The sequence below is a fragment of the Clarias gariepinus genome, chromosome 28, assembly GCF_024256425.1.
Source record: "Clarias gariepinus isolate MV-2021 ecotype Netherlands chromosome 28, CGAR_prim_01v2, whole genome shotgun sequence".
In the NCBI taxonomy this organism is placed as follows: Eukaryota; Metazoa; Chordata; class Actinopteri; order Siluriformes; family Clariidae; genus Clarias; species Clarias gariepinus.
The window spans coordinates 14,230,234-14,254,190 of NC_071127.1; the positions used below are offsets into that span (position 1 = coordinate 14,230,234).

At 38.1% G+C, this 23,957-nt stretch overlaps 1 protein-coding gene, 1 long non-coding RNA gene and 4 other non-coding genes across 10 annotated transcripts; 1 reads left to right on the forward strand and 5 right to left on the reverse strand.

Annotated features, from left to right (window-relative positions):
- The first annotated feature begins 3,718 nt into the window (after window positions 1–3,718).
- ctps1a (CTP synthase 1a) lies at window positions 3,719–18,598 on the forward strand. 5 transcript variants are annotated; one of them, XM_053490060.1, is made up of 20 exons: window positions 4,030–4,192; window positions 5,300–5,753; window positions 6,331–6,511; window positions 7,968–8,138; window positions 8,475–8,575; window positions 8,673–8,789; window positions 9,613–9,696; window positions 9,807–9,887; window positions 10,348–10,499; window positions 10,627–10,759; window positions 10,862–10,950; window positions 11,791–11,885; window positions 11,968–12,030; window positions 12,131–12,174; window positions 12,273–12,369; window positions 12,462–12,517; window positions 13,525–13,621; window positions 14,967–15,111; window positions 15,253–15,369; window positions 17,987–18,598. In XM_053490060.1, the coding sequence occupies exons 2-19, from the start codon at window positions 5,442–5,444 to the stop codon at window positions 15,335–15,337; spliced, it is 2,103 nt and encodes a 700-aa protein (XP_053346035.1). In that variant the 5' UTR covers window positions 4,030–4,192; window positions 5,300–5,441; the 3' UTR covers window positions 15,338–15,369; window positions 17,987–18,598. The 5 variants fall into 5 exon arrangements, with proteins under 5 accessions (XP_053346037.1, XP_053346035.1, XP_053346034.1 ...); XM_053490059.1 differs by having other exon boundaries at window positions 15,253–15,361; XM_053490058.1 differs by lacking the exon at window positions 17,987–18,598 and having other exon boundaries at window positions 15,253–17,242.
- Window positions 18,599–18,712: 114 nt separating this feature from the next.
- Window positions 18,713–23,783, reverse strand: LOC128515845 (uncharacterized). The gene is made up of 9 exons (XR_008356712.1): window positions 23,769–23,783; window positions 23,239–23,297; window positions 21,277–21,411; window positions 20,234–20,288; window positions 19,986–20,044; window positions 19,620–19,683; window positions 19,382–19,424; window positions 19,124–19,172; window positions 18,713–18,934 (listed from the first exon to the last, which is right to left on the reverse strand). It is a non-coding gene; the product is annotated as an uncharacterized LOC128515845 (long non-coding RNA).
- Window positions 19,011–19,083, reverse strand: LOC128516232 (small nucleolar RNA SNORD99). The gene has a single exon (XR_008356758.1). It is a non-coding gene; the product is annotated as a small nucleolar RNA SNORD99 (small nucleolar RNA).
- LOC128516236 (small nucleolar RNA SNORD103/SNORD85) lies at window positions 19,495–19,576 on the reverse strand. The gene has a single exon (XR_008356761.1). It is a non-coding gene; the product is annotated as a small nucleolar RNA SNORD103/SNORD85 (small nucleolar RNA).
- Window positions 19,826–19,963, reverse strand: LOC128516224 (small nucleolar RNA SNORA16B/SNORA16A family). The gene has a single exon (XR_008356750.1). It is a non-coding gene; the product is annotated as a small nucleolar RNA SNORA16B/SNORA16A family (small nucleolar RNA).
- Window positions 20,371–20,508, reverse strand: LOC128516225 (small nucleolar RNA SNORA16B/SNORA16A family). Its single transcript, XR_008356751.1, has one exon. It is a non-coding gene; the product is annotated as a small nucleolar RNA SNORA16B/SNORA16A family (small nucleolar RNA).
- Window positions 23,784–23,957: the final 174 nt, after the last annotated feature.

Sequence of the window (23,957 nt, forward strand, 5' to 3'; positions counted from 1 at the left end):
AAAAGGTCGAACTGGCCTCGATTTTAGATAAAGCTGGCAGTTTACGTGACTTTTAAGGAGATTTAATAGTTGTTATAGTAGATATTATAGTAGAGATGCTATATGAATGAGTAGTGCTCTCATTATCAATATGAAAATATACAAGATTGTGCAAAAGCCCTGAGCCATGCAGCATTTCTTCATATTAAATTAAATTATGTAGATTCAAATAATTGTTAATTATAGATAATTGTTTTTTACTGTCGTTTGGTTGTTTTTGTAACAAACTTAGCAGCAACCTCATTTCCCCTCTCGTCTGTTTCAACCACGCAACATTCAGCATCACCAGTATAGTGATGTAATCACTTGCCTAATCATTTGTCATCATCTGCACCTGTTTCTCACTGGGTCATGCCATAAGATAGATAGATAGATGATGTATTTCTTAAGCTTGAATGATTTATAGGCTTAACCAATAAAAAAGCATTATTCTGAAACAGATCAGGTAAATGGACTGAGAGCAAAATTAAAGACAGTCCTTCAGAAAGAACTATTGTTTTATTAGCCGTTTTCTGATGTTAACATGAATGAATCTTTACAGAAATGCTGACAGTTTACGCTATGTTAGCTAGTACTAATAATAATTATTATGAAAAGAATATCCGCTAAAGAAAAAAAACTTTACATTTATTTTTTATTAATATTGAATATATAGAGATTATAATTACTGTTTTCATCTTTATACCATCAAAACTAGAATAATTTTAGTCAGATTTAATATTGTCCTGATGAAATAGGCTACGTATATCAAGCTAACTCTCCCCTAGGTCTAATCCACTTCTGGAAAAATAGTGACACAATAATACATTTATAATAGAAAATCACTCATTACTTTGATCAACATCGTCCATGTTTCTTTGATTAAGCACGACATGTGGTATGTAGAACTAGGCATCGATTTGACTGTTTCAGGATCAGTAAAGCAGTGTAGTCATGTGTTCAGTGGTTTTGCACTGGAGCTATAAGGCTAATGTTGCTATTAAGAGATAAAAAAAAAGAAATACATCCTTATTCATTTCCAAACCATACATGCAATACCACAATAAGTCCTTACTTTAAGTAGGAATGAAGCCTTTTAAAAACCTGGAACCAAATAGATATTAAGGAAGTATGCTATCAAAATTTCAAATCTGAACATTTAATAAAAGCTGAGGAAAAGACCAAAAAGGGTAAGAAACTGTAAAATTAAAAACCGAAGCTAGAGTAATATAAAAATTCTCTAACAATCTATACTGGCATCACAGATCTGACCAGGAGACTTTGGGCACAAGGCGGGGTACACACTGGACGGGCTGTCAATTCATCACAGGGCACACATATACACTCAAATTCACACATTTAGGGGATTAGTGTCTAATCTATAATCACGACAAAGTATTTTACCAATGCACATGATGAAAAAGAAAGGCCATTAAGTGTTACTGTGTGATTATATTACATATGTATTTTTCTTTGTCTCACTTACTGAGGTAAATGCCTGTTACGGCCCGGTCTAGGTCGGGCCATAAACAGTAATATACTTAATATTGTAACAATGCCAGTTAATTCAATTCAATTTTATTTATATAGCGCTTTTAACCATGGTCATTGTCTCAAAGCAACTTCACACAAAAAAAAAAAAGTATGTATAAGTGAGAAAAAAAATGTGGTTAGATAAGACCGTGAGATTGTCCCTGATGAGCAAGCTGAGGGCGACGGTGGCAAGGAAAATCTCTCTGAGATGGCACTAGAAAGAAACCTTGAGAGGAACCAGACTCAACAGGGAACCCATCCTCATTTGGTTGATAACGGACAACAGTTATTATATAACGACATTATCGTTATATCGTGCATAGGACAGAGGGGGCGTCTGGATCACTAGAAGCTCAGGAGCAGCATGTGTGTATCAAAACCATCATGAAGCTGGAAGTGGTCCTTCTCTGAATGCCTCAAGATCTTTGAAGCGTTGGTCTCTGCCTACTGGAGCTGGCACAATCTCCAGTTGCCTCAGGATGTGTAGAGAAAGGAAAAACAGGTGGACAAGAAAAAAATTTGCAGAGTTGCCAATCAGAATATTAGCAGCACTAGATGGGAGTGTGCATTTAGATATACTGGAGTACAAGGTTATGTGATGAATTATGTGCATGCTAGAATAAAGAGACGTGTCTTGAGTCTACTTTTAAACTGACAGACTGTGTCTGAGACCCCAACACTGTCTGGAAGGCTATTCTAAAGCTTAGGAGCTAAACACACAACTCTACCCCCTTTTATGGATTTTGATATTCTGGAAAGTACCAGAATTCCAGAGTTTTGCGATCTTAAGGAGCATGGTGGATTGTAATGTATCAGAAGACTGGCTAGATGTGTCGGAGCTAAATCATTGTACGTGAGTAATGCTAATATGTTTGTAATCAATTATATACTGAACAGGTAGCCAGTGCAGGGATGATAATATTGGGGTGTATATATATAATAATATATATAATATATTATTATATATTATATATAATAATTATTCTACTATTGGTGTATCCTACACATATTGTACAAATTAATGAGAGAGGAATAATGACATACCTCAGTGCCTTCCAGAGTTTCCCGCCAGAGGAAGTGACATCACTTGGAGCAAGTCACATGCTTTTTTTATCAGTGCTTTAAAGATTGTTGTGCCTTTTTATAACAGAGTTGACAAGAACGTAGGGACAGACACAAAATGTATTTTTTAATTACTAAAATTACAAATAATACAGAAAATAGATGTTTTATGCAACTGTTTACATAAATTAGTAGAGTAAACACACAAAAAAGATTAAAATAGACGTAATTATTTCAAGCTGAATGTATGATTCAGGAGGCATAGACAGTCAAAAATAGGTATATAGTCTTTAATTTAATATTTTTATGACAAAATGTTCCTAAATCCACATATAAACATGATTTTTAGTGAAAGCTTGATATAATCTGTGTAATTGTTCAAAACTCTTTCAATAAATTCTTTGTTTTTGAAAAATAATAAAAGGTTTCTCTCGGAGACGCAAAATGTACCCGCAATTCTAGAATGACCCATATTATATATATATATATATATATATATATATATATATATATATATATATATATTGCATTGTAGTGTTCATTTAATTTAACGCTTACGATATTGTAGCTGATACAGTGCTGAAATATCAAAAAGTGCTATTTCACTAAACATATCATGACTTAAGCAAAGCAGGACTGTTTACAGGGCCCAAGCACTATGACATCATAGTGTCCAAAATGCCCCCCCCCCCCCCTCCTTTTTTTACAGGGCGTTTTAAAGGGCTCAACATGCTCAAAAATCAGCACACAGGTTGGAATCTGCTACCATTAGGATGCTTTAGTGGCCGGACACTGGGCATGGCACAAGGTCTTTACATGAGATTTTGCTGCTTCTCAAATGCATACGCATGTATACTGTACATGTTCTGTAAATCCTGGTACACCTTTAGATCTCATTAAGCTGAACAACTTTCGTTATGCATGTCATGGGCTCTAATCAACAGAAAACGTCAGTTATTTTAGGTTATTTGCAAAAACGCACCCAATAGAAAAGTAATTTCCTTAGTTGTATATAATTATATAGTTGTATAATATATTATGTCATAATGGTATTGGTATTTCCCCTTTAAATGCATGTGACCACCGTGCCCACTGTCCGTCTGATGCACCTGGGTGGCGATAGCGCAGCTCCTTGGGCTCGATCATCGTTACTTTGTAACTATATTCTTTTATTATTATTATTATTATTATTATTATTATTATATAGCAGTCACAGTTAACGGAATAATAAAAATTCATGGATACTGCAGCACCATCAGATCCTCATGTAAATGGTTTTCACAGCACACACACACACACAAACACACACACGCACGCGCATACTAGAGGTTTAGACGCTGTAGCAGAGCTTTTATTTTGAATTTTGAAAACTTCAAAATAAAAGACCATGCGTCTTCGCGCTGTTTCCCGCTTTGTTCCGGGTCACACACGTGGAGTCTCACTATGGTGTTCCTCAGGAGCTGCTAACCTTCAACACGTTTCCCCGCTTGCCTTTAAAGTCAGATCACTGGTTTAACTAGGGACCTTGTTCCAGATTCGTTTCCATTTATCTGCTACAGTGTTTGTCTTCTGCTAGATGGTGAGTTCGACAAGGTGATGATGAGTAAAAGAAAAGTGTGCACTTATTTTAAGTTCACTAGCTGCATGGTTGTTGTTTGATTTGAGTCACTAGCTGAAATATGACATTAAGCTATAAGGTTGATCAGTTGGCAGTAGATTAAGTCTGTGTGCTAGCTGGAGTTATATTCAATATGCCTAAAAGATGGTCGCGCGCTACTGTTTGCTTTGATCCTTTGATACTTTGATACTTTTTTGTCTTTCCAAACCAGCGCGAGATCATCATGGCGTTTAAATTTATATTACATTTTAAGTCTTTGTCTATTATACTATTTGCATTTTTTGGGGGAGAAAAACGTGTCTCACGAGGTTGAAATAAATACCAGCACATGATCTCTCTCTCTCTCTCTCTCTCTCTCTCTCACACACACACACACACACACACACACATATATGGTGATAAGCAGCAATTTTCTTGTAAAAAAAAACAAAACAGCACAATCTGTTCATTAGAACCAAACAATTCTTGTTAAAGATCTGTGATGATGATTTATGTGTTCAGCAAAAAATGTGGAATGCAGAGGTGCCCAATGACCAGAGGTTGAAAAGTTGCACTTGCATTGATCTAGATGGGACAAACTGACGTCAAGGCTTTGACCTTTTTAAATGCTGATACAACCAATATCGCATGGACAGGGTACAATGAGACCGGTCAGAATTTGCACGTGGTTCAGACACTAAAATGAAGGCGATAATGGGATAAAGAGCGATGAAAGTGTGGGTGAATAAGTCAGATAAAATAAACAGATATGGTTGTCTAAGGAATCATCTGATCCAAATGTGAGATTACATGTCTTTAACTAATATGCAAATATTTACTTACTGCTTACATTTTATCACATGCTCTTTCAATAAAAGCGATAATAACCTGATATAGAACATTGTTTCTCATAGAATCGTAGGTGTCACACCTTGGCTGCATATTGATGTTCCCATAATAGTTTTTGTTCCCCTTAAGTTTTTGCAACTGCATTAGCATATATCTCTAAATATCTGTCTCTGATTTTACAAAGACGTATAATGTGCACTAAAAATGCTCAGACGTGTAATGTCGTGTTCTTCTTGACAGGCATGTGAACAAACCAGTAATTACCAAGAGGCAGCAGGTTTTAAGCTTCCATCTCATCCTTGCCTTGTTGTGCACTTATCCCAGAGTTACACCTGTGCTTGGATACCATCGAGGTAGAAAGATTTCTCAGTAGGCTGGAGCCATGATCAGACTGTCTGCTTCATGTCTGAAACGCTGGCCTCCCAGGAACTCCTTTAATGCCCCAAGCATATGGAAAAGGCTTGGAGCGAGGTCAGGACTGTACGGCATCCGCTCCCAGCCGAGTTCCTGTAATATACAAGTGGTTTTGGCGAATGATTGCGTGTACAGTTCACGCAGACAGATGCGTCTCTTCTGCAAGTCCGCAACAAGTTGTCCGTCGATTTTCAAGGATCAGGCTGCCCACTCGCTGAATGGTCATGGAGCGACTGCAGTGAGCTCCGAGCCACCTCAGCCGGGATCGTCAGTCAAGGACGTACGGCTTTCTTTAAAACATTTGCACGATTCAAATGTGCTACATTTTCAGCAGTATAGGGAAACTAATAGTAGCTTGGTTGTTCTGTGTAGTAACTTGCAAAATAGCCAGCATTAAAAAAAAAAATAATAATTGTGAATTGTGAGCCAGTCGCATTAATTTCTTTGGTTTATTCATCATCTAGCATGTAGATGCACTTTATAGATGCATAATTAATAAATGTAACCCATAGGTTACTACGCAGTAGAGGTCCTCCTCAGCCCTTCATCATTAGTGCTCAGTTTCTAATTAAAGAACGCAGGTGGCTGGGTGTTTTTGCTCGCCAAACGGATTCTCAGTACAGCTGTGACAAAAAGATGCCACGCTCCTACATGCGCCGCCCACAATTATGTCACCACCTTGTAGGTGTGTACTAAATAATAGTGCTCGCAAATGCCTCCCTGAATTGCGCAAAAGTGTTTCTAGTAAACAGATTCAGATAACGGTCTATACTAGATCTGCTTTCACAATCCAAAGTGTTGCCTTAAAACTTGAAGTGTTGCTCTAGTTCTAAAGAAATCCTCATTTTGTCTTACAGTCTATGACCGCTACAATGAAATACATTCTGGTAACGGGAGGAGTGATCTCCGGCATTGGGAAAGGCATCATCGCTAGCAGTGTCGGGACTATCCTGAAGTCATGCGGCCTTCATGTCACGGCGATTAAAATCGACCCTTACATCAACATCGATGCTGGGACTTTCTCTCCATATGAGCACGGTAAAGTAAAAGGATGCACGCATTCAGTACTACTGATGAGTAGATGCCTCGTTATTCTTTTGTGAGGCAAGTCATGTAGACTTTGTCTTTGAAATTTATTTGTTTTTTTATTTATGCGCGTTTGCTTTTGAAGTGGTGAAATGGTGCAGTTTTTCTTTGATCCTACAGGTGGTGCCATCTAAACTATCCACAAGTTTAGAATGCAACAAATCGTAATGGAAACAGAATCGCAATACATTTCATGAAAATGTATTTTTACGCTATTAAGAAATGTTCATTGGCAAAATCTATAACGGAGATAGAATAAAAAGACATATAAAAAATATAAAATAATATTATAAAAATATAAAACATATTATTTAAAGAGAGGGAATAGACTGTGTCAGATACCCAACAACTGTGTAGCGTTCAAAGCAGACGCAAACAAATTAGTCTGAGAGAAATAAATCCAACTAGTAATGGTTGTCTCCTGATGAAGGTGTGGGTTTCCAGAGTCGAGGCATCCAGCAGGTCAGTCTGAGAGAAATCAATCTAGAATTTCCAGAACCAATGTCCGAGATCCAGGATCACCTTCAAAGCCCCAAGTGATTCCAAGAAAAAAGAGAACTTCAAAGCGACAAAGAGACAGGGTGTGTTCCAGGAAGCTGATCGCGATTCAAATCTGACTCGTTTAAAAACAATAGCGAGCAAAATGAATCCAAACTGGTTTTCAGTCCCGAAAACAGAGCAGAGATCAGTCACAAGGTTTTATACGGGATCAGATCGATAGCAGAAATTCCTGGGTAAAGTGAATAAGTCTGCATCCTTTTAAAGCCGGCAGAGAATTGCCTGTACAGGGCGAGGCTGGGTGTCTAGGAGCAGGAAGGACCGGCCTGGTTGAGTTGATCGATGACACGATCGTCTTGTAATGTCTGGCACTTCAGTTCTATCGTCTGGGTGTGAATGATCATCTCCAGTCAAAATGTTTCACCACAATCTCAACCCGTCTGAATCTTTTCAGACCTCGTAACTATGCATGAATTATGTACTTCAACCGTCTTTTAATTGAAATAGTTGTGTGACCTTCGAACTGAATTTCTTTTAGAACCAAAAAATTAAGGGAGTTATACATGTATTGTGCACTGAAACAAAATACTTATAAAATCACGGGACAAATTATATCGCGCCCTTGGATCGAGATATCGTATCGGCCGCTCTCTGATAATTCCCATCCTTACTACATAGCTGAAAATAACAATACAGTAAGGTTAACAAAAATGTCACACAAATGATTTAAAAATTGTCTGGGGCATCTTCTATGCTATTATTTACCCTCACACTCTGATTCTCGTCTGTACCGACATCACGGGGCATAAATATCGTCATGTTGTCTCATGTCATGAGATCTCTTCACACAGTAAAGAAATTAATTCTAATGAGTTGAAGACTGAGTGTGGTTGTGTATATGTATGTTTAGGTGAAGTGTTTGTGTTGGACGATGGAGGAGAGGTCGACCTCGATCTGGGGAACTATGAGCGCTTCTTGGATATCCGTCTCACCAAAGACAACAATTTGACCACCGGCAAGATCTATCAGTCGGTTATTAACAAAGAGCGACGAGGAGACTATCTGGGGAAGACCGTGCAGGGTAAGGATATAAGATTATGTAATGTGATCATATGCATGAGAATTTTAAAGAAATTGTGTATCCTATAATGAACAAATATATATAGTAGTATAAATATATATGTAGTTTAGTAGTATAAATATATATACACATTGCTGCACGGGGTATTAAAAAAAACCTGTGTGCGTGGAGGAGATTAATGCAAGCGTTGGAGGAAAAGTGTATCACTGGTGTACGTCATAAATTATTCTCCCCCAATTTATTTTCATCAAAAGGGGCAGAATTTTATCTTGCACCCTAAAGTAAAAGTTGAATCAATTCACCATTTGCTTAAATTAATGAAACGCTGTATTTCAGTGGTGCCGCACATAACCGATGCCATTCAGGAGTGGGTGATGAAGCAAGCCAAGATCCCTGTGGATGATGATGGCATGGAGCCTCAAGTGTGCGTCATTGAGGTACGTTTAAACTCGATGTTTTATAAAGTTCACAAATCCTGTATGGTTTTTCTATCCAAGTCCTGTACATGGTGTGTGTTTGTGTGTTGGTGTGTAGTTGGGAGGAACCGTCGGAGACATCGAGAGCATGCCTTTCATCGAGGCGTTCAGACAGTTCCAGTTTAAAGTGAAGAAGGAAAATTTCTGCAACATCCACGTCAGTCTCGTTCCACAGGTGAGCCCTTATGCGACTCGGGATTTGACAGAGTGTTCACATCATTAGGAACACTTTCACATTCCCGCAAATCAAGAACTCCAGTTCATGTTTATGTCGAACATCAGACTGATGGGACAATTGCGATCGATGATTGTGGCTCGGTTGCCGGATTGGATATTTCCAAAAGAAATCTCCTGGGATTTTCACTCGCATAAAGTGTCTAGTGAACATCCCATCCTCAGTAGGGAACAACTTGTTGAATGATAACCATAATTAGGTTATGGTAACTTGAAATGTTTTTTTTTTTTTTTTTTTTAGCCACATTGAGCATAAACACATCACAGAATGCGCACAATAACAAGGAGCAGTTCTGTTATTTCAGTTACTGTAGCCTTCCTGTCAGCTGGCTCATAACGAAGATGTTTTGAGCTTACGTCGCCTCCACTAAGTGGCCGTTTTTTTTTTTTGTTGTTGTTGTTTTTTGCCCTATTCTGTTTTTATACTCGAGACTTTTTTTGCACCAAAAAAAAAAGAGATCCTTAAACTACTAGCTTATCTGGCAATATGTGACCAGTGCCGGCCGGTCAATAAGGGGCGCCGGGGCGTCCCCCCACCCCCTTAAAGTTAGGGAGAGAAGAATGCTTATTTTAATGGTTATTTTATTATTGTTATACATATAATACAGAAAATGTGCGTGCCACGAAAGCTTATGCAAAAAGTTTATGCAACATGGAAATGACCGATCTTGCTTCCCTCAAAATTTCAAGTCGCTAACCGTGGCCTTTTTAAAGAGATGACTTTATATTTGTATGACTTTACAATGTACATATCTGATGTTTAGCCCAGTGCTACAGGTGAGCAGAAGACCAAACCCACACAGAACAGCGTGAGAGAGCTGAGAGGACTCGGCCTTTCTCCAGACCTGGTCAGCCATTTTTCTGTGTTCAATTTAAATATACAGAACTTCAGTTTTAAAGTGACGTTAACACATTATAGTTTTCAATACAGTGACCATTTCGTTTTTACCTCCTCAAGATCATGTGCCGCTGCTGCACTCCGCTTGATAACTCTGTGAAGGAGAAGATCTCCATGTTCTGTCACGTGGAACCTGAACAGGTGGGACTCGATCTTCCCAAAACCCTCAGTCTTGTATTAAACTGTAGACAAACTAAACATTTTTGCATGCATTATTATTATGTGCATTATTTTCCAAGCCTGGAAATAAAGCAGCATGCAGATACACTTCATACACTTCTCATCAGTCAGCACTTCACTGTTCTATTGGGAGGGTTTCTTTTTCCTAGTAGTTATTGCTTTATAATTATGCTATGATGAAAATTTTGTCAGCATCAGTTCTGCCCATAAGGGCTTTCATTTTATTTAAGCAGATTTGCCAGTGTTTTAAGTCCTGGATGTGAGGTTCAGCCCAAACTGGGTCAGGGTGTTGGATGTTTTTTATATTATTATATACTTTTATAATTATTAATTATCGGCTAGTAAAATATTACTGCATCGTAATTGCATCATTGTATCTAGTGCAATGCCGTTAGTTCTATGTTCTTTTATCTTTACCAAGGTAATATGCGTCCATGATGTGTCGTCCATCTACCGAGTGCCGCTGCTGCTAGAGGAGCAGGGTGTCGTGAACTACTTTTGCCGGAGGCTCGACCTGCCTATTGAGGGCAGACCGAGAAAGATGCTCGCTAAATGGAAAGAGATGTCCGACAGGTGTGTGAGACGTGTAGAAGGACAATCCTTCAAGAGTGACCCATTGTTGTAGTAACAGACTCACCCTTTAAACAACTTTGTAACCTTTAATCCTCTTCCTTTTTGCTTATAAATTGTTGTGTCTTAGGTCAGACAGACTGTTGGAGCATTGTTCCATTGCCCTGGTTGGGAAGTACACCAAATTCTCTGACTCGTATGCTTCAGTTATCAAAGCCCTGGAGCACTCAGCCCTTGCCATCAGTCATAAACTAGAGGTTAAAGTAAGTGCAAAGATGATGCTATGGAAATATGGGCAGAGGCGATGTATACACTCAGTTCTTAACCTCTTTTTTTTTTTTTTTTTTTTTTTAAATCTTCTTCAGTATATCGATTCTGCAGATTTGGAGCCTGCTACTCTGCAGGACGAGCCAGTGAAATATCATGAAGCTTGGCAGAAGCTCTGCAGTGCAGAGTAAGTGATCAGCTTTCACATAAAACTTAGAGATTTGCGCCTAGACGATGCTCGGATCAAATCGCCGCATGCTGACTCACAGCTCATAATAAATAAACATGATCAATACTTTGATAATGCTGAAAGGGACAGTTCTCAATTCCTCTAATGAAATAGCTGCATACATTTTACTACTCACCCTCTGATTTTAATTTGGCTTGTGGCTTCTCTCTTAGAATGCATTGCAATACCTCCTTTTACCTCACAGTGGCAGTACAACACAGTAATACAGCTACATTTTGGGAGCCTAAAACAGTGCCTGAACTGATGCATTAAAAAAAATATATATATAAACATAAGTAAATACAAAATAACAAAACTGCATGCCACCTGAGCCAATTACATTGATTTAACACCAATAACAGCAGTAGTTGGTACTCTTGGTATGATAGAAACCAGCTTCACATTTCAGCAATACTTTTGCAGAAATATGATCATATCTGCCTTATCTGGCAAAATACGACACCTCTCCTGACTTTGCTAGGGTTGGTCTGACGCTGATGTCCGCAAGCTGTTAAACACGCTGCATCCCCCTGCAGAATCACTTTGCTTTGTTAATCACAGTTTTGCTTGCTTTGCTTGTAAACACACATACGTTTGAATCTTTAATCGTAATTATTTCAATCTGATTGAAAAAATATTGTATGTTACATAATAACATAACATATTGGTGTCCCTCAGGTGTGTATCTGTTCCCAAATGTATCTCCTCCTAATTTTGAACGCCCCTGCTCTGTCCTGTAATATCAGTGCAGTTTACAGGATTCACAACATGATTTAAATATGAACCATTTGCTTGCAGTGGTATTTTGGTACCCGGAGGTTTTGGAGTAAGAGGGACAGAAGGCAAGATTCAGGCCATCAGCTGGGCCCGCAAACAAAAGAAACCATTTTTAGGTAAGAGCGAAGCACATTAAGGAAGAATTTTAGTTACTTGGTCTGTTTAAAGAGAGACTTATATTTGTTTTGGTGGTTTTAGGTGTGTGTTTGGGAATGCAGCTCGCAGTTTGTGAATTTGCCAGGAACATACTGGGCTGGGAAGGTACGTTTTACTGCTTTTCGTTCTCGTTCCATGCGGTCTGTAAACTCTAGAGAAAATGTCCAATTCTGTTGTTTGCTAATTATTGAACTTTGTTTAACAGATGCTAACTCCACTGAGTTTGACCCAGAATCCAAACACCCTGTGGTGAGTTTACAAGATTAAATAATGCCTAAGACCAACAAGATAAAATTATGGATAGGGAAAATAATGCTGTGTAAATATATCGGACTTTTGTGTTGCAGGTGATCGATATGCCTGAGCACAATCCAGGACAGATGGGCGGCACAATGAGGCTGGGAAAGCGACGGACTATTTTCCATAACAAGAATAGTATATTAAGTAAGAACCAGGATCCGATTGATATTGTACAAATTACTTTTTTAACGTATAAATCAGTGTGATTTGATCTGAATCCTGTTGTCTTCCTGCAGGAAGGCTTTATGGAGATGCAGACTATGTGGAAGAAAGACACAGACATCGTTTTGAGGTACGTGGCTTACATTTTGAACCATTTGACCATCAGATGTTACTCTGCTGGTAAATAGGGCTGTAACTATTATTTTAATTATTGATTCATCTGTCGATTATTGAAGCGATTATGGGCTGCCTTGCTCGAGTTAAGAGTGAAATGTTCCCACACTTGGGAGATGCTTTTAGTTGGTGAAGGTTTTCGCCATAGCGCCATTACTCTATTACTTTCACTCCAGTAGGTCTAACACCTACACAGTTCGGACGAGAATCAATTGTGATGACGTCATGAACGAATCAACAATAAATATTTGGTATTGATTAATTTGATTATTAATTCTAATTGATTAAACTGTTAAATAGAAAAAAAATGCAAAAGAATAACAGTTTGCAATAAGGATGATAACTTTGATAGGATTTCTTCAAGGGATGTTCAAATCAAACCGGGACTTTTGATCATGCAGAACTCTTCAATGACCCGAGTTCATGGGTCATGAACAGAACGCCTTTGGTGATCAAACCAGGCTGTGTTTTTCTTTTCTCCCCCAGTTAAAGGAGTTCCTGGGAGGCCAGGCTTTTAGACAACGTTAAAATTTTTTTTTTTTAAATAATAAATTTAAGGAAATCAGCTTAATGTGGTGAATAGTGTTTGACCTAAAAGCCACCAATAGGGTAAATTATGTGAATCTCACACTATGGCAACAAATACCATAATCGCAATGAAAAAATTAAACAATACATTCTAGTAGACGTAAAAATGCTGACTCTAAGCTCATTATGAAAAATATTTGTTGACTGCACAATCCTGAATCAGCCTCCAGGAAGTTTGGAATTAATTAGAGAATCTTCGCCATTATATCACACAGTCTTTTTTGGGAGTCTGCAAAGATTTCATTAGGATCATCTCGTACAGTGTTTATAATAAGTTATCATTTTGCTAAACTTGTACTGTCTAAATCATGCTGTAGGGGGCGCACTCTGTAGTGTTGAGAAATGAAGGCGTCGTTTTTTTTGTTGTCTCTGCAGGTCAACCCAGAGCTGAAGCAACATTTTGAAAAGAAGGGCTTCCACTTTGTGGGGCAGGATGTGGAGGGAGAGAGGATGGAGGTCATAGAGCTGGAGGGTGAGTCAGCATTTTCTACAGGAAGTCGTGTCTGCTTGTTTTCCTGGATGTATAAACAACACAATCTGATAGCATCTAGCATTTCCTGTATCGGACGAGGTTTTGTATATGTATCTCTATTATCATACCCGTGTGTAAATTTTGCTGGACCAGAGAGAATGTTGGGTTTGGTCAAGAGAAAATTTTGTAGAAAAATTATTGGCGCCTCCTTTAAAAAGATAATTGTCATTTTTTAGCTGTATTTTACACTGAAAATATGAGGGAAATATAAACATCAATTTAGACATTTTTTAACATACCATACCATTAACATGTCATAATTATTGGCACCCCCTCTCATCTATAACTATCTATCTAAACATAGCTTTGGTGCATCAGACCCTGATGGATTTGGCGTAAAATAATGGTTATGCAGGCAAAAAAACGTTTTTTTCCCGCTTTATCCTGTATACAGGGTCACAGGAGGCCTGGAGCCTATTTCCTAAGAGACTGAGGCAGTGTACACCCTGGACAGGGTGCCAATTCATCGCAGGGCGCACACACATGCACTCGTTCACACACTATGGGCAATTTGGGAACACCAATTAGGCTTATCTGCACGTCTTTGGCCCGTGTAGGAAACCAGAGTACCCAAGCACGGGGAGAACTCCATGCACACAGAGATGGGAATCAAACCTGGCCGGGAATTGAACCCGGACCCTAGAGGTGCAAGGCCAGAGGTGCTAACCACTACGCAACCGCGCTGCTGCCCTGTTGTTTGTTTGTTTTTTTTTTCCTCACCATCAGAGACTCTATGGACTATCAGGGGACTGACTGTCTCTCCCACCATGTCTTTTCAACCATGACATGGTTGGATCTTCCAACATCTTCCAACGTGCATCCAAATCTATCCAATAATCTAACCTAACTGGTTTTAAGCGATGAAGGATCTGGAAAGATTCTGTATTCTCGTGAAAGTAGGATCAGACTTGGTGGCGTTATCTTGGCAGAGGAAGGTTGTGCAACGTTCTAAACGCGGGGGTGCCAATAGTTGACTCGTGATTGTGTTGGAAATCTTTTACTTAAAATGACGTAAATTCAAATGAACAACAAATAAATTTTTTTAAACTTGATTTTTAATACATTTTACCTTTTGTGACAATAATTACAGACTTGGTAGCAGTTTTCTCTAAGCTTTTCACTTTATTTCTTATTATCTTTCAAGCATAAATGTTCGAGTAATCTTGAGTAGTTTTATTCTAAACAGCATGAACTGTCGCTTAAATACTGTATCTTGGTTGTTTCTCGTTTTGAATAAGTATTGTAGCCTGGTCTAAACGTGCATACTTTGTCATCTGCTTTCTAGATCATCCGTATTTCGTGGGTGTCCAGTACCATCCAGAGTTCACATCCCGGCCAATAAAACCCTCTCCACCATACTTTGGGCTCCTGCTGGCTGCTGCTGGAAAACTGCCCAGCTACCTACAGAGAGGTTGCCAGCTCTCGCCACGGTATGGAACCCTAAACCATTACGCCAACATTCTCTTACACAGCACACCAAAAGCTTCATTCAACCACTGGTTAGATTTAAGGTCCTTAACTTTCTTCTTCTCTCTCTCTCTCTCTCTCTCTCTCTCTCTCTCTCCATACAGAGACATGTATAGCGATCGCAGTGGCAGCAGTTCTCCAGATTCAGAGATCTCAGAGTTCAAACTGCCCTCCATCACCCAGGACTGATCAAATTATTGATCTAATTAAACAGTATGTCTGTAGGTCTTTTTTCTTTCTTTTTTTTTTAAGTTGACCACAATGCAATCAGCCTTGCCAACTTTAGCACGTGCATACGCGTGTGTGTTCATCTATTGCATTTATTACTTAAAATGCACAAAAACATCAGTCTTCTTTATTCCCCCCCAATAAACCAGCAGGTAAACCAATCATATCGTATCATGTATTAACCAACACCCTAGGGAGCTCTTTTCATCTGTGATGCAGAGCAATTAACCTTTTCTCTGTGGTCATGTCAAGCTTAAAGAATGCTCTTTAACCGAACGTTAATGTAAATTCAAAGCTACCGAATTATGTTCACTGTAAACATATTTGTACCAAACATGAGCTAAATGGGTGTGTGTTTGTGCACGCGTTGTGCAAAAGTCTTGGGTATATGCATATAACTGCTGTAGAGCAAGGATGTCTTCAAAAGAGCCATAAACGCTAACTGTCAATTAATTGGTGTGATGAGCCTTTGCTTAATATAGTCTTCGGTAGAATTTGTGCAGTTTTTATAAGGAAAATGACTGCGTAGTTTTACTGAGTCCTTCTGAGGACTTTGTTGCACAAGCTTCTTTTTTTTTATTCATGCAAAACCCAGAAGCTTTTTTATTTTGTTGTTTTGTTTATTTGCTGAAAAGTGGTCTTTTACACAATATTCTGCTTTCTTTCTTGCCCTCCAGATATTTTCCTGTAAGATTAAATTTTTAAATAGTAATCAGAAATGTTTTTGTATTAATGTAATAATGAACTCATAAAATAAATGTCATTAAAAAGTACTATAAAAGTTTTGCACACAAGTTGCCTTCCTACAGAACTGTATATGGCAAGTTTCAGCCAAAAGTAGTAACTTTTTGGATCCACAGTAGAGATGGTATCATGGACGATCAGTAAATAATAGTAAGACCAAGACTAAGGCGATTTAACTTAACTGCTGCATTGGGAATGCACAGCTGTGGCGAAAAAGTCAATCAACTTTTGAGCCACATCCTGACTGATGGGAGCCTGTTCTTGCATAATCAATGCTTGGAGTTGGTCAGACTTGGTGGGTTTTTGTTTGTACGCCCACCTCTTTAGGATTAACCCCAAGTTCTTAATGGGATTACTGTCTGGGGAATTTCCCCACAAAGTGTTCCAAGCACCTTCATCACTTTTGCCTTATGGCAAGCTACACATTATATCATACTGGACAAGGCATCGCTTATCAGGATGTTTTTTTGTACAATTCTTTATTCATGGCTGTGTTCTTAGGCCTAATTGTGTGAGCCCACACCTTTGGCTAAGAAGCGACCCCACACATGAATGATGTCAGGATGCTTTACTGTTGACATGACACAGGGCTGATGGTAGCGCTCACCTTTTCTTCTTCTGACAAAATTGTAAATGGTCATTCTCAAAACTTTTGGCCATGGCTGTACTAGGACTGTATATAAAAAGCCCATTTCTCCTGGCACTTGATTGAAGTTCTCTAAATAAAAACATTTGTATTTTAAATAGTGCTGTCAAAATTAGCGCGTTAACGCATGCGATTAATTTGAAATATTTAACGCATTAAAAAAATGTAACGCAATTAACGCAGTTTTTTAATTTCCTGTTGTAGCCGACGTGTGTTCAACGTGCAAAGAAGTATGGATAAACCATCTGCCGGATGGTTCTGTGAATAAAACAAAAGTTATCTGTACATTTTGCAAAGCCGACTTTAAATACCACAGAAGTAATTCGTCTTTGACATATCACTTAAAAGCAAAACACCCCACCGAAACAATCTCTACAGGGCCTCGCCAATGTAAATTGCATTGATTGTTTTAAAATTCAAATGACACAAATGGCACATACCTGTGTTTTTATTTCTGTAATAAATATTGCTTTCATGCCAACAGTTAATTTGGAGGATACTGATGGTTTATTGCAGGTATGTTGTTTACATGAGAAAATCTGTTACAAGTTAAACAAAAATTCCAATAAACAATCATATTTGAATTTAAATAGTTTCATTGTCTCGAGTTTACATTAATTATTTACATTTACATATCCAAAAAGTTTGTCTTTTAATTGTGATTAATCGTGATTAATTGCAAAAAAAAAGTGCGATTAATTAGTTTTTTTTTTTTTTAATCGATTGACAGCACAAATTTTAAACCATTATAACTGACTAGGATAAAGCATTCGCAAAAAAAAAAGAGTTTGGCAGGTCTGTAAAATGAATCACTTTATAATGGTGTATTTTTCTATTAGTTTCTTTAAAGGGCACATATTCAAAATTCACTTATTTTTGGACTTTGTGTTCACACACACAGGAGACCCATTTAACAAACAAAATAAGAGATCCATAAATGGGACTTAAACAGTTTAAATTGTCATGGTTTTGAAGGAATTCCCACCTCCTGTGTTCTGATTAGAAAAATGCACTTCAACAAAGATTTTAGATTAAAATGTAAGTCTTTAAAGCTGCAGATACTGAAATGGTGCATCACCATTTAAAGAATTTTAGAAATGCCAGAAATTACCTGGAACATTAAAGAGCACTCTGGAAACCTTTGTTACCCTGTTCAAAAAGAAGTACATTCTGGCATCTTTCACAAATAGCTAACTTGTATTCATTTGTCTTTTCTACAGGAGTCTTCAGTATTTCCAAAAGGAAGAAGGGCACACCAGTTTTTTTTTTCTCTCTCAAAATGTTTTACTGCAAATTTATTGGAGGCATCATATCAATTACTCTTCTGTCCAGCATGTTTGTTTTTTTGCATTAGTTCTATAAGTGTATTACTCCATCTTCATGTGTTTGGTTGTGGCCTGTGCAGCTTCAACTTGTTTCAGGAAAAATCTGTCAATCTTTCTGGTCAATAATTTATACACTTGTTTGTTAAAAATGTATTATTGTAATAATAAAAAAAAGGATAGGTGCTTCTGCTCTACCCTACAATCCAAACAGCTATCCCATCTCATGACTTCATCCCATTTAACATGATCACCCCTATGATTTTTGTATAAAAAGGTTTGCAAGAAAAGCTAAATCAGATCATGATGCATAACAAATAGGGGTAATTAAAATGCCTATTGAATGCCTGTAGAGCTTTAGCTGGTCTTAAATCTTTTAGGAAGGCATTACAATAATTATGAGTGTCAGCCTTCATGTTTAGCCATTAATAAATCTTTAATACCCAGATGTGCATGTATAAGCTTGCTTAAATGTTTGAGTATTCTAACTCCTTTGACATTAATGTTTTGTGCAATGGGTTCATTGCCTTGTAAAAAGAACTGCCCCAATTTATTAAATCATTTTAACTAGTTCAACAAAACGCTACTTCTGGCCTGTAACATTATGAAACACCACACAGATCATTGGTTTATCAAAGTTTTATTAGTTAAAAGGAGTTACACAGGGACAATATGCACCCCTATAGTCTCACTTTCCATTCTGATTAAAGATCACAGGCTTTCCATGAACTTCGTCTTGCCAATTATTTCATCATGTAACAAACTTTTTCAGCTAGTAAGGCGATTTAGAGATTTGACTGGTCTTGCATCACTCCAGCTTCGGTGTGCTCCTCCTTGGATTTTATCCTATGCAAAGAGAGAAAATACAACTTAGTTCTGCCTTGGAAAAAAAAAAAAAAAAAAAAAGTAACAGTGTATAATTAGCTGATCTCAGTCCCATATCCGCAAGCTTCATCCAGCAGTCACCAATTAAAATGGAGTCATCCTTGATCAGCTTAAAATGGGGCAGGAAGGAACGTTATTATAATGACATACCTGTGGTGTTGGGTGCCTTATGGTCTCGCGTCACAAATCAGGCTTCATCCTAGACAAATGAAACAAATAAAATAAGTCAAATATGTTAAGACTTGTGTAGGAAAGTAGCGTAGCAGCACTGGGCACCGAACAGCCCAAGCTGCCTAAATCTGCCCGTTACTTTAGCACGTAGTTGGAGAACCAGTCCCACTGTCGAGAGCAAAGATCCTCAGAAACCGTGCGTCATAACATTTTAGCAGAAGACCGTTAACTTCTTACCTTCTCAAAGTGGAAGCCCCATGTCAGACGGTTTATTCACCACCTAAAAGAGAAAGCGGACAAATTACTATGTTTGAAGTTTAAATTAGGCTCAATAAATTAAAGTTCCTGGGACTGACTCAGAAAAATGAGGATTTTTGATTGTTTCATAACAGAGCTTCTCTCAGATAGGGCAAGTGGGTCATCATAGTCAGGTCAAAGCTTGCAGCAATAAAAATTTCTTTTAGAAGTCAATTACCTCTTTATTTGGACTCCAGGATCATCTTGTCTACTTCTAGGCAAGATTTCCCCCTCGCCCTCATCTGTAAGGAAAGCATCTCAAGATAAATACCAAATCTCAAAGTATTCTAGGCACAAAACACTCACACAGATTAACAGATTGATTAATGCACGTCATTATTTTAGCAATCTAGATTTATCATTAATATGAAATATCATTGAACGAAGTGTCCTTTTCCTTAATGTTGCTGAAGTGGCTATAGGGAAAGCCGCACAGCGACCGTCGGTAAAAGTCATTATTTAGGCTCCATTTTGATCGTTACCTGCTACAGGGAAACAGGAACGCCTTCGATAAGGGCCAGGCAACAAAACAACAATCAGTTACCTGTTTTTCAAACACAGCTTCATGATCAGCTTGTCTGACTTTCATCCGACTGCACTCAGCTGTAAAGGAAACGAACAGCTCAGGATAAATCATTCAATATCCAAAAACACGGAGCAAAAGCTTAGGGTTTGTGTGGCTCATCATTGAGGTTAAGAAATTCTCATAACAGGGTTTTCACTCTCAGATAGGGCAAGTAAGTAAATCACAGCCAAATCATAATATATAAAGGAAACTAGAATGTAAATTACCAGTGAGCAGGTCATTTTCATCTCCATGGCATCAGGCTCTCTGAACATGACTCAACTGTAAGGGCCAGAAAATGTCAAGAGTTAAAGATCACAATTTGATTTCTTTATTTTGGCAACATATTAAACTTGAGTATATCAAGTGTCCTTTTCCTTAATGTTGCTGAAGCGGCTATAGGGAAAGCCGCACAGCGACCGTCGGTAAAAGTGATTATTTAGGCACCCTTTGATCGCAACCTGCTATAAGGAAACAGGAACTCCTCCGATAAAGTGCCAAAGTATTAATACACACATCCCTTCAGTCTATAAACATGCTCAGACAAAGACTCTGTTAGAAATGCAGTGCTCTAAAAATTAAATGCTAATACTTATGAATGGCCATGTTTAAGGATTAAATTACCATTTAGTCCAAATAAGCAAATGCATAAATCATGGGAATGAACAAGGTCAGATAAATGATAAATTCCTAGAGATCCAGACTAGGAATCAGCATTTCCTCATGATGAATTAACAGAACACTTAAAGCTTATCTAGTTCCCCCAATCCAACACCTTTTGGGTGCTGTGAAGTCATATATAATGCATGAAGCCTTTTTATGGTGCTCAACAAGTTTATTAAAGAGTTATTCCACTCTAAAACACACAATACTGATAAATATGTTATTCAGAAATGCTTCATCTCTAATGCTTAGGTGCACAAATAAAAAAAGGGCCCGGGTTAAAACTTAGCATTCACCATGAGAAATTGTTACATTGTTACAATCTAATACATCACTAGTATGATCAAAACTGCTGTACTGGATGTGACTGAAATTGTAATACATTGTATCAACTTTAATACCTAGAACTTCCTAACCATATGCACAGTCACAGAGCACCCCCACCCCACCCCACGTGGAACCGTGAAAATAATGCCTAATCTTTCTTCCAATTCATTGAAAATTTAAACACATCTTACTTTTAAACATTCAATACACCCAAATATAAATATAATCTAAACCTAATACAAGATAAATTGCACGATGTTGAAGGATTGAGAGGACTCACCGTGACTAGCTCAGCACACACACAGAGAAAGAGGAAGAAAGAAGGCGGTCTTTCCTCTTATGTGTGCAGCTCCTGCACGCTGATTGGTTCAGGGACTACGCCGACGCGCATAGTATTGTGGGAAATGTAGTTTTTCTTTTGTTAAGGAAAATAAAGTACAATTAATAACCATAATAACAATGTCTCGTATTTCAGTTTTAGACTATAAAATTTTTCCTTTACTCCATTGTGCAATAATTATATATATATATATATATATATATATATATATATATATATATATATAATTATTTTTTTTTTTCACTCAACCATCCAAATAATTTAATTCAGGTGTTGCAGTCACTTCTATTGTTTTCTTTCAATAGGTTTTTAAAGAATCAGATGCAGTGGTGTAAAGATTGCCGCCACTGGACTCTACATCTGTCTGGCAATCTGATAAACAAGTCTGGGTTGGCTGTTGCCAAGAAAACAGTATTTGTCTGACTGCATTGTGCCAAGTGTAAAGTTTGGTGGATTATGATGTTGGGTTGTTTACTTAGGATTTAGGCTCAGCCTCTTATTTCCAGTGAAAGGAACTCTTAAAGCTTCAGCATACTGTTATGATGGGTAGGGATAGTGCGTGGTCATAGCTCACCTGGGTTTTTCTACAGATTCCTGATGCAGGGCATCGGAGGAAAATTTGTGTGTGTAAGCTGTGGAAGTGATTGCGCATGCTTAGGGAAGGCTTTTCCCGTTGGTGGGTTTATTAACTGAACACAAAATCACCAATGAAACAAAGAAACATATACAACTGAAAAGTCCCCTGAAGACGGGGTTAACCCTTCTTTAGTGTCTTTTCAGTTTAATCACGTCACTTTGTGTTGGGGGCCTTTATAGACATGCATCCAGGTGTCATGCATCCCCCTGATTGCCATCATAACGGTGACTGCACCTGAGGGTGGCCACGGGCCTGCCTGACTGGAAACCCGTGGAGCAGTTGTCTGTGGCTTTGCCTGACGCAATACCCAGGACGTTACACATACCAAGACATTTTGGACAATTTCATGCTCCTAACTTTGTGGAAACAGTTTGTGGACGATCCCTTCCTGTTCCAACATGACTGCGCACCAGTGCACAAAGCAAGGTCCATAAAGACATGGATAAGCGAGTTTGGTGTGGAAGAACTTGATGGGCCTGCACAGAGTCCTGCCCTTAACCTGATAAAACACTTTGGGATGAATTAGAGCGGAGACTGCGAGCCAGACCCTCTTGGCCAACATCAGTGTCTGACCTTACAAAAGCTTCCACTTTTGAAAGAATGGTCCAAAATTCCTATAAAAACACTCCTAAACCTTTGTGAAAGGCCTCTTCAGAAGAGTTGAAACTGTTATAACTGCAAAGGGATGGGGCCAACATTAAAATAAACACAATGGATAAAGAATTCGATGTTACTCAAGTACATATGCATGTAAAGGCAGACAAGCAAAGATTTTTTTTAACGATACAGTGCATTTGTCTCTTCTAAAAGTAAATTAAAATAAATTCTCCAGCCAGAATGTGGATAATTTTGACTCGGAAATGAGCTACTCATGAGCCACACTCCTCTAGAAAACAGCAGAGCTGAGTGACAAGCTGGGGAGGGGCTCCTCTTATATAAGATCATATTAGGGCAAAATCTAATAGGGTTGTTTAAACTCTGGCTGATTCACACATGGAAAAAGGACAAAAATGATTTTCATGGTTCTTGAATTTACACAGAGACTGGAGGCTTCCTTTAAACAACTAAACACGAGTTACAACAGAATAGTGCATAATAGGTGTCTTTTGAAATGTCAAAGTAATTGCAAGTGTTATAGATAAATATCTGTTCATATCCAAGAGGGAAAAATGCGAACAATTATGCTTAGAGTTTTATTGTATGTCAGTTTTATTCCTTTAAAGTCTTGATGGTGTTTAAGTCAGTGCAGTGTTTCATTTTATTACCTTTTCTCTCTCTATCCATCATTCTTTTCTTCCTTATCCTCTTCCTCTTTATTCTTCCCCTTATATAGAAGATTATAGGGCCATCATATACACACACACACACACACACACATAAATATCTTCTCTCCTTTTTTATCTATCTACTCCTGTTATTTTCTTGTGACTTATTAGTGAGCTTTGGCAATATGAATGTAAATATTTGTCATGTGATTAAAACACCTTTTGAAACTTTAAACTTGAGAAAGGTGGTTAGGGTGAGATAATTTCTTATTTTCAAATAGAATCGGTGATGGGTAAATCTACAGGGTTATATTATTGGATTTGTGGATCTGTACCGGTATCCATGAGGATGACAATGATGACGACACTGATGACAAGGCCGAAGATAACAACGATGCTGGGGACGACGGCGATAACGACGAAGAGGAAGACGATGTAGATGACGAAGGTGATGATGCCTGGGAGTATCTACATGTTATGCCATTTCAGGAGACCTTTTTAAATATTTAATTGAAAAAGTTCTTGCTTACCTGATATAACGTCATTCTCTCGCTCTCTCTCTTTCTCTCTCTCTATCTGCAGCATATCTGTGTGATGAGTAAAGATGTGAAACAGGAGTGCAGAATCTAAAGTCCCTTGTCATGTGTCTCAGGCCTGTGTGTATGAGATGATGTCCTCATTATTAAGATTAGGAACGCAATGATACAAAATGGCATGTT

Excerpts from the sequence above, each read along its gene's own strand:
- ctps1a (XM_053490060.1), top strand. The coding sequence starts at position 5,442 with ATGATCAGACTGTCTGCTTCATGTCTGAAACGCTGGCCTCCCAGGAAC. Across the intron at positions 8,576-8,672 it reads CTCAAGTGTGCGTCATTGAG|TTGGGAGGAACCGTCGGAGA; the intron begins GTACGTTTAAAC and ends GTTGGTGTGTAG. Across the intron at positions 12,370-12,461 it reads TAACAAGAATAGTATATTAA|GAAGGCTTTATGGAGATGCA; the intron begins GTAAGAACCAGG and ends GTCTTCCTGCAG.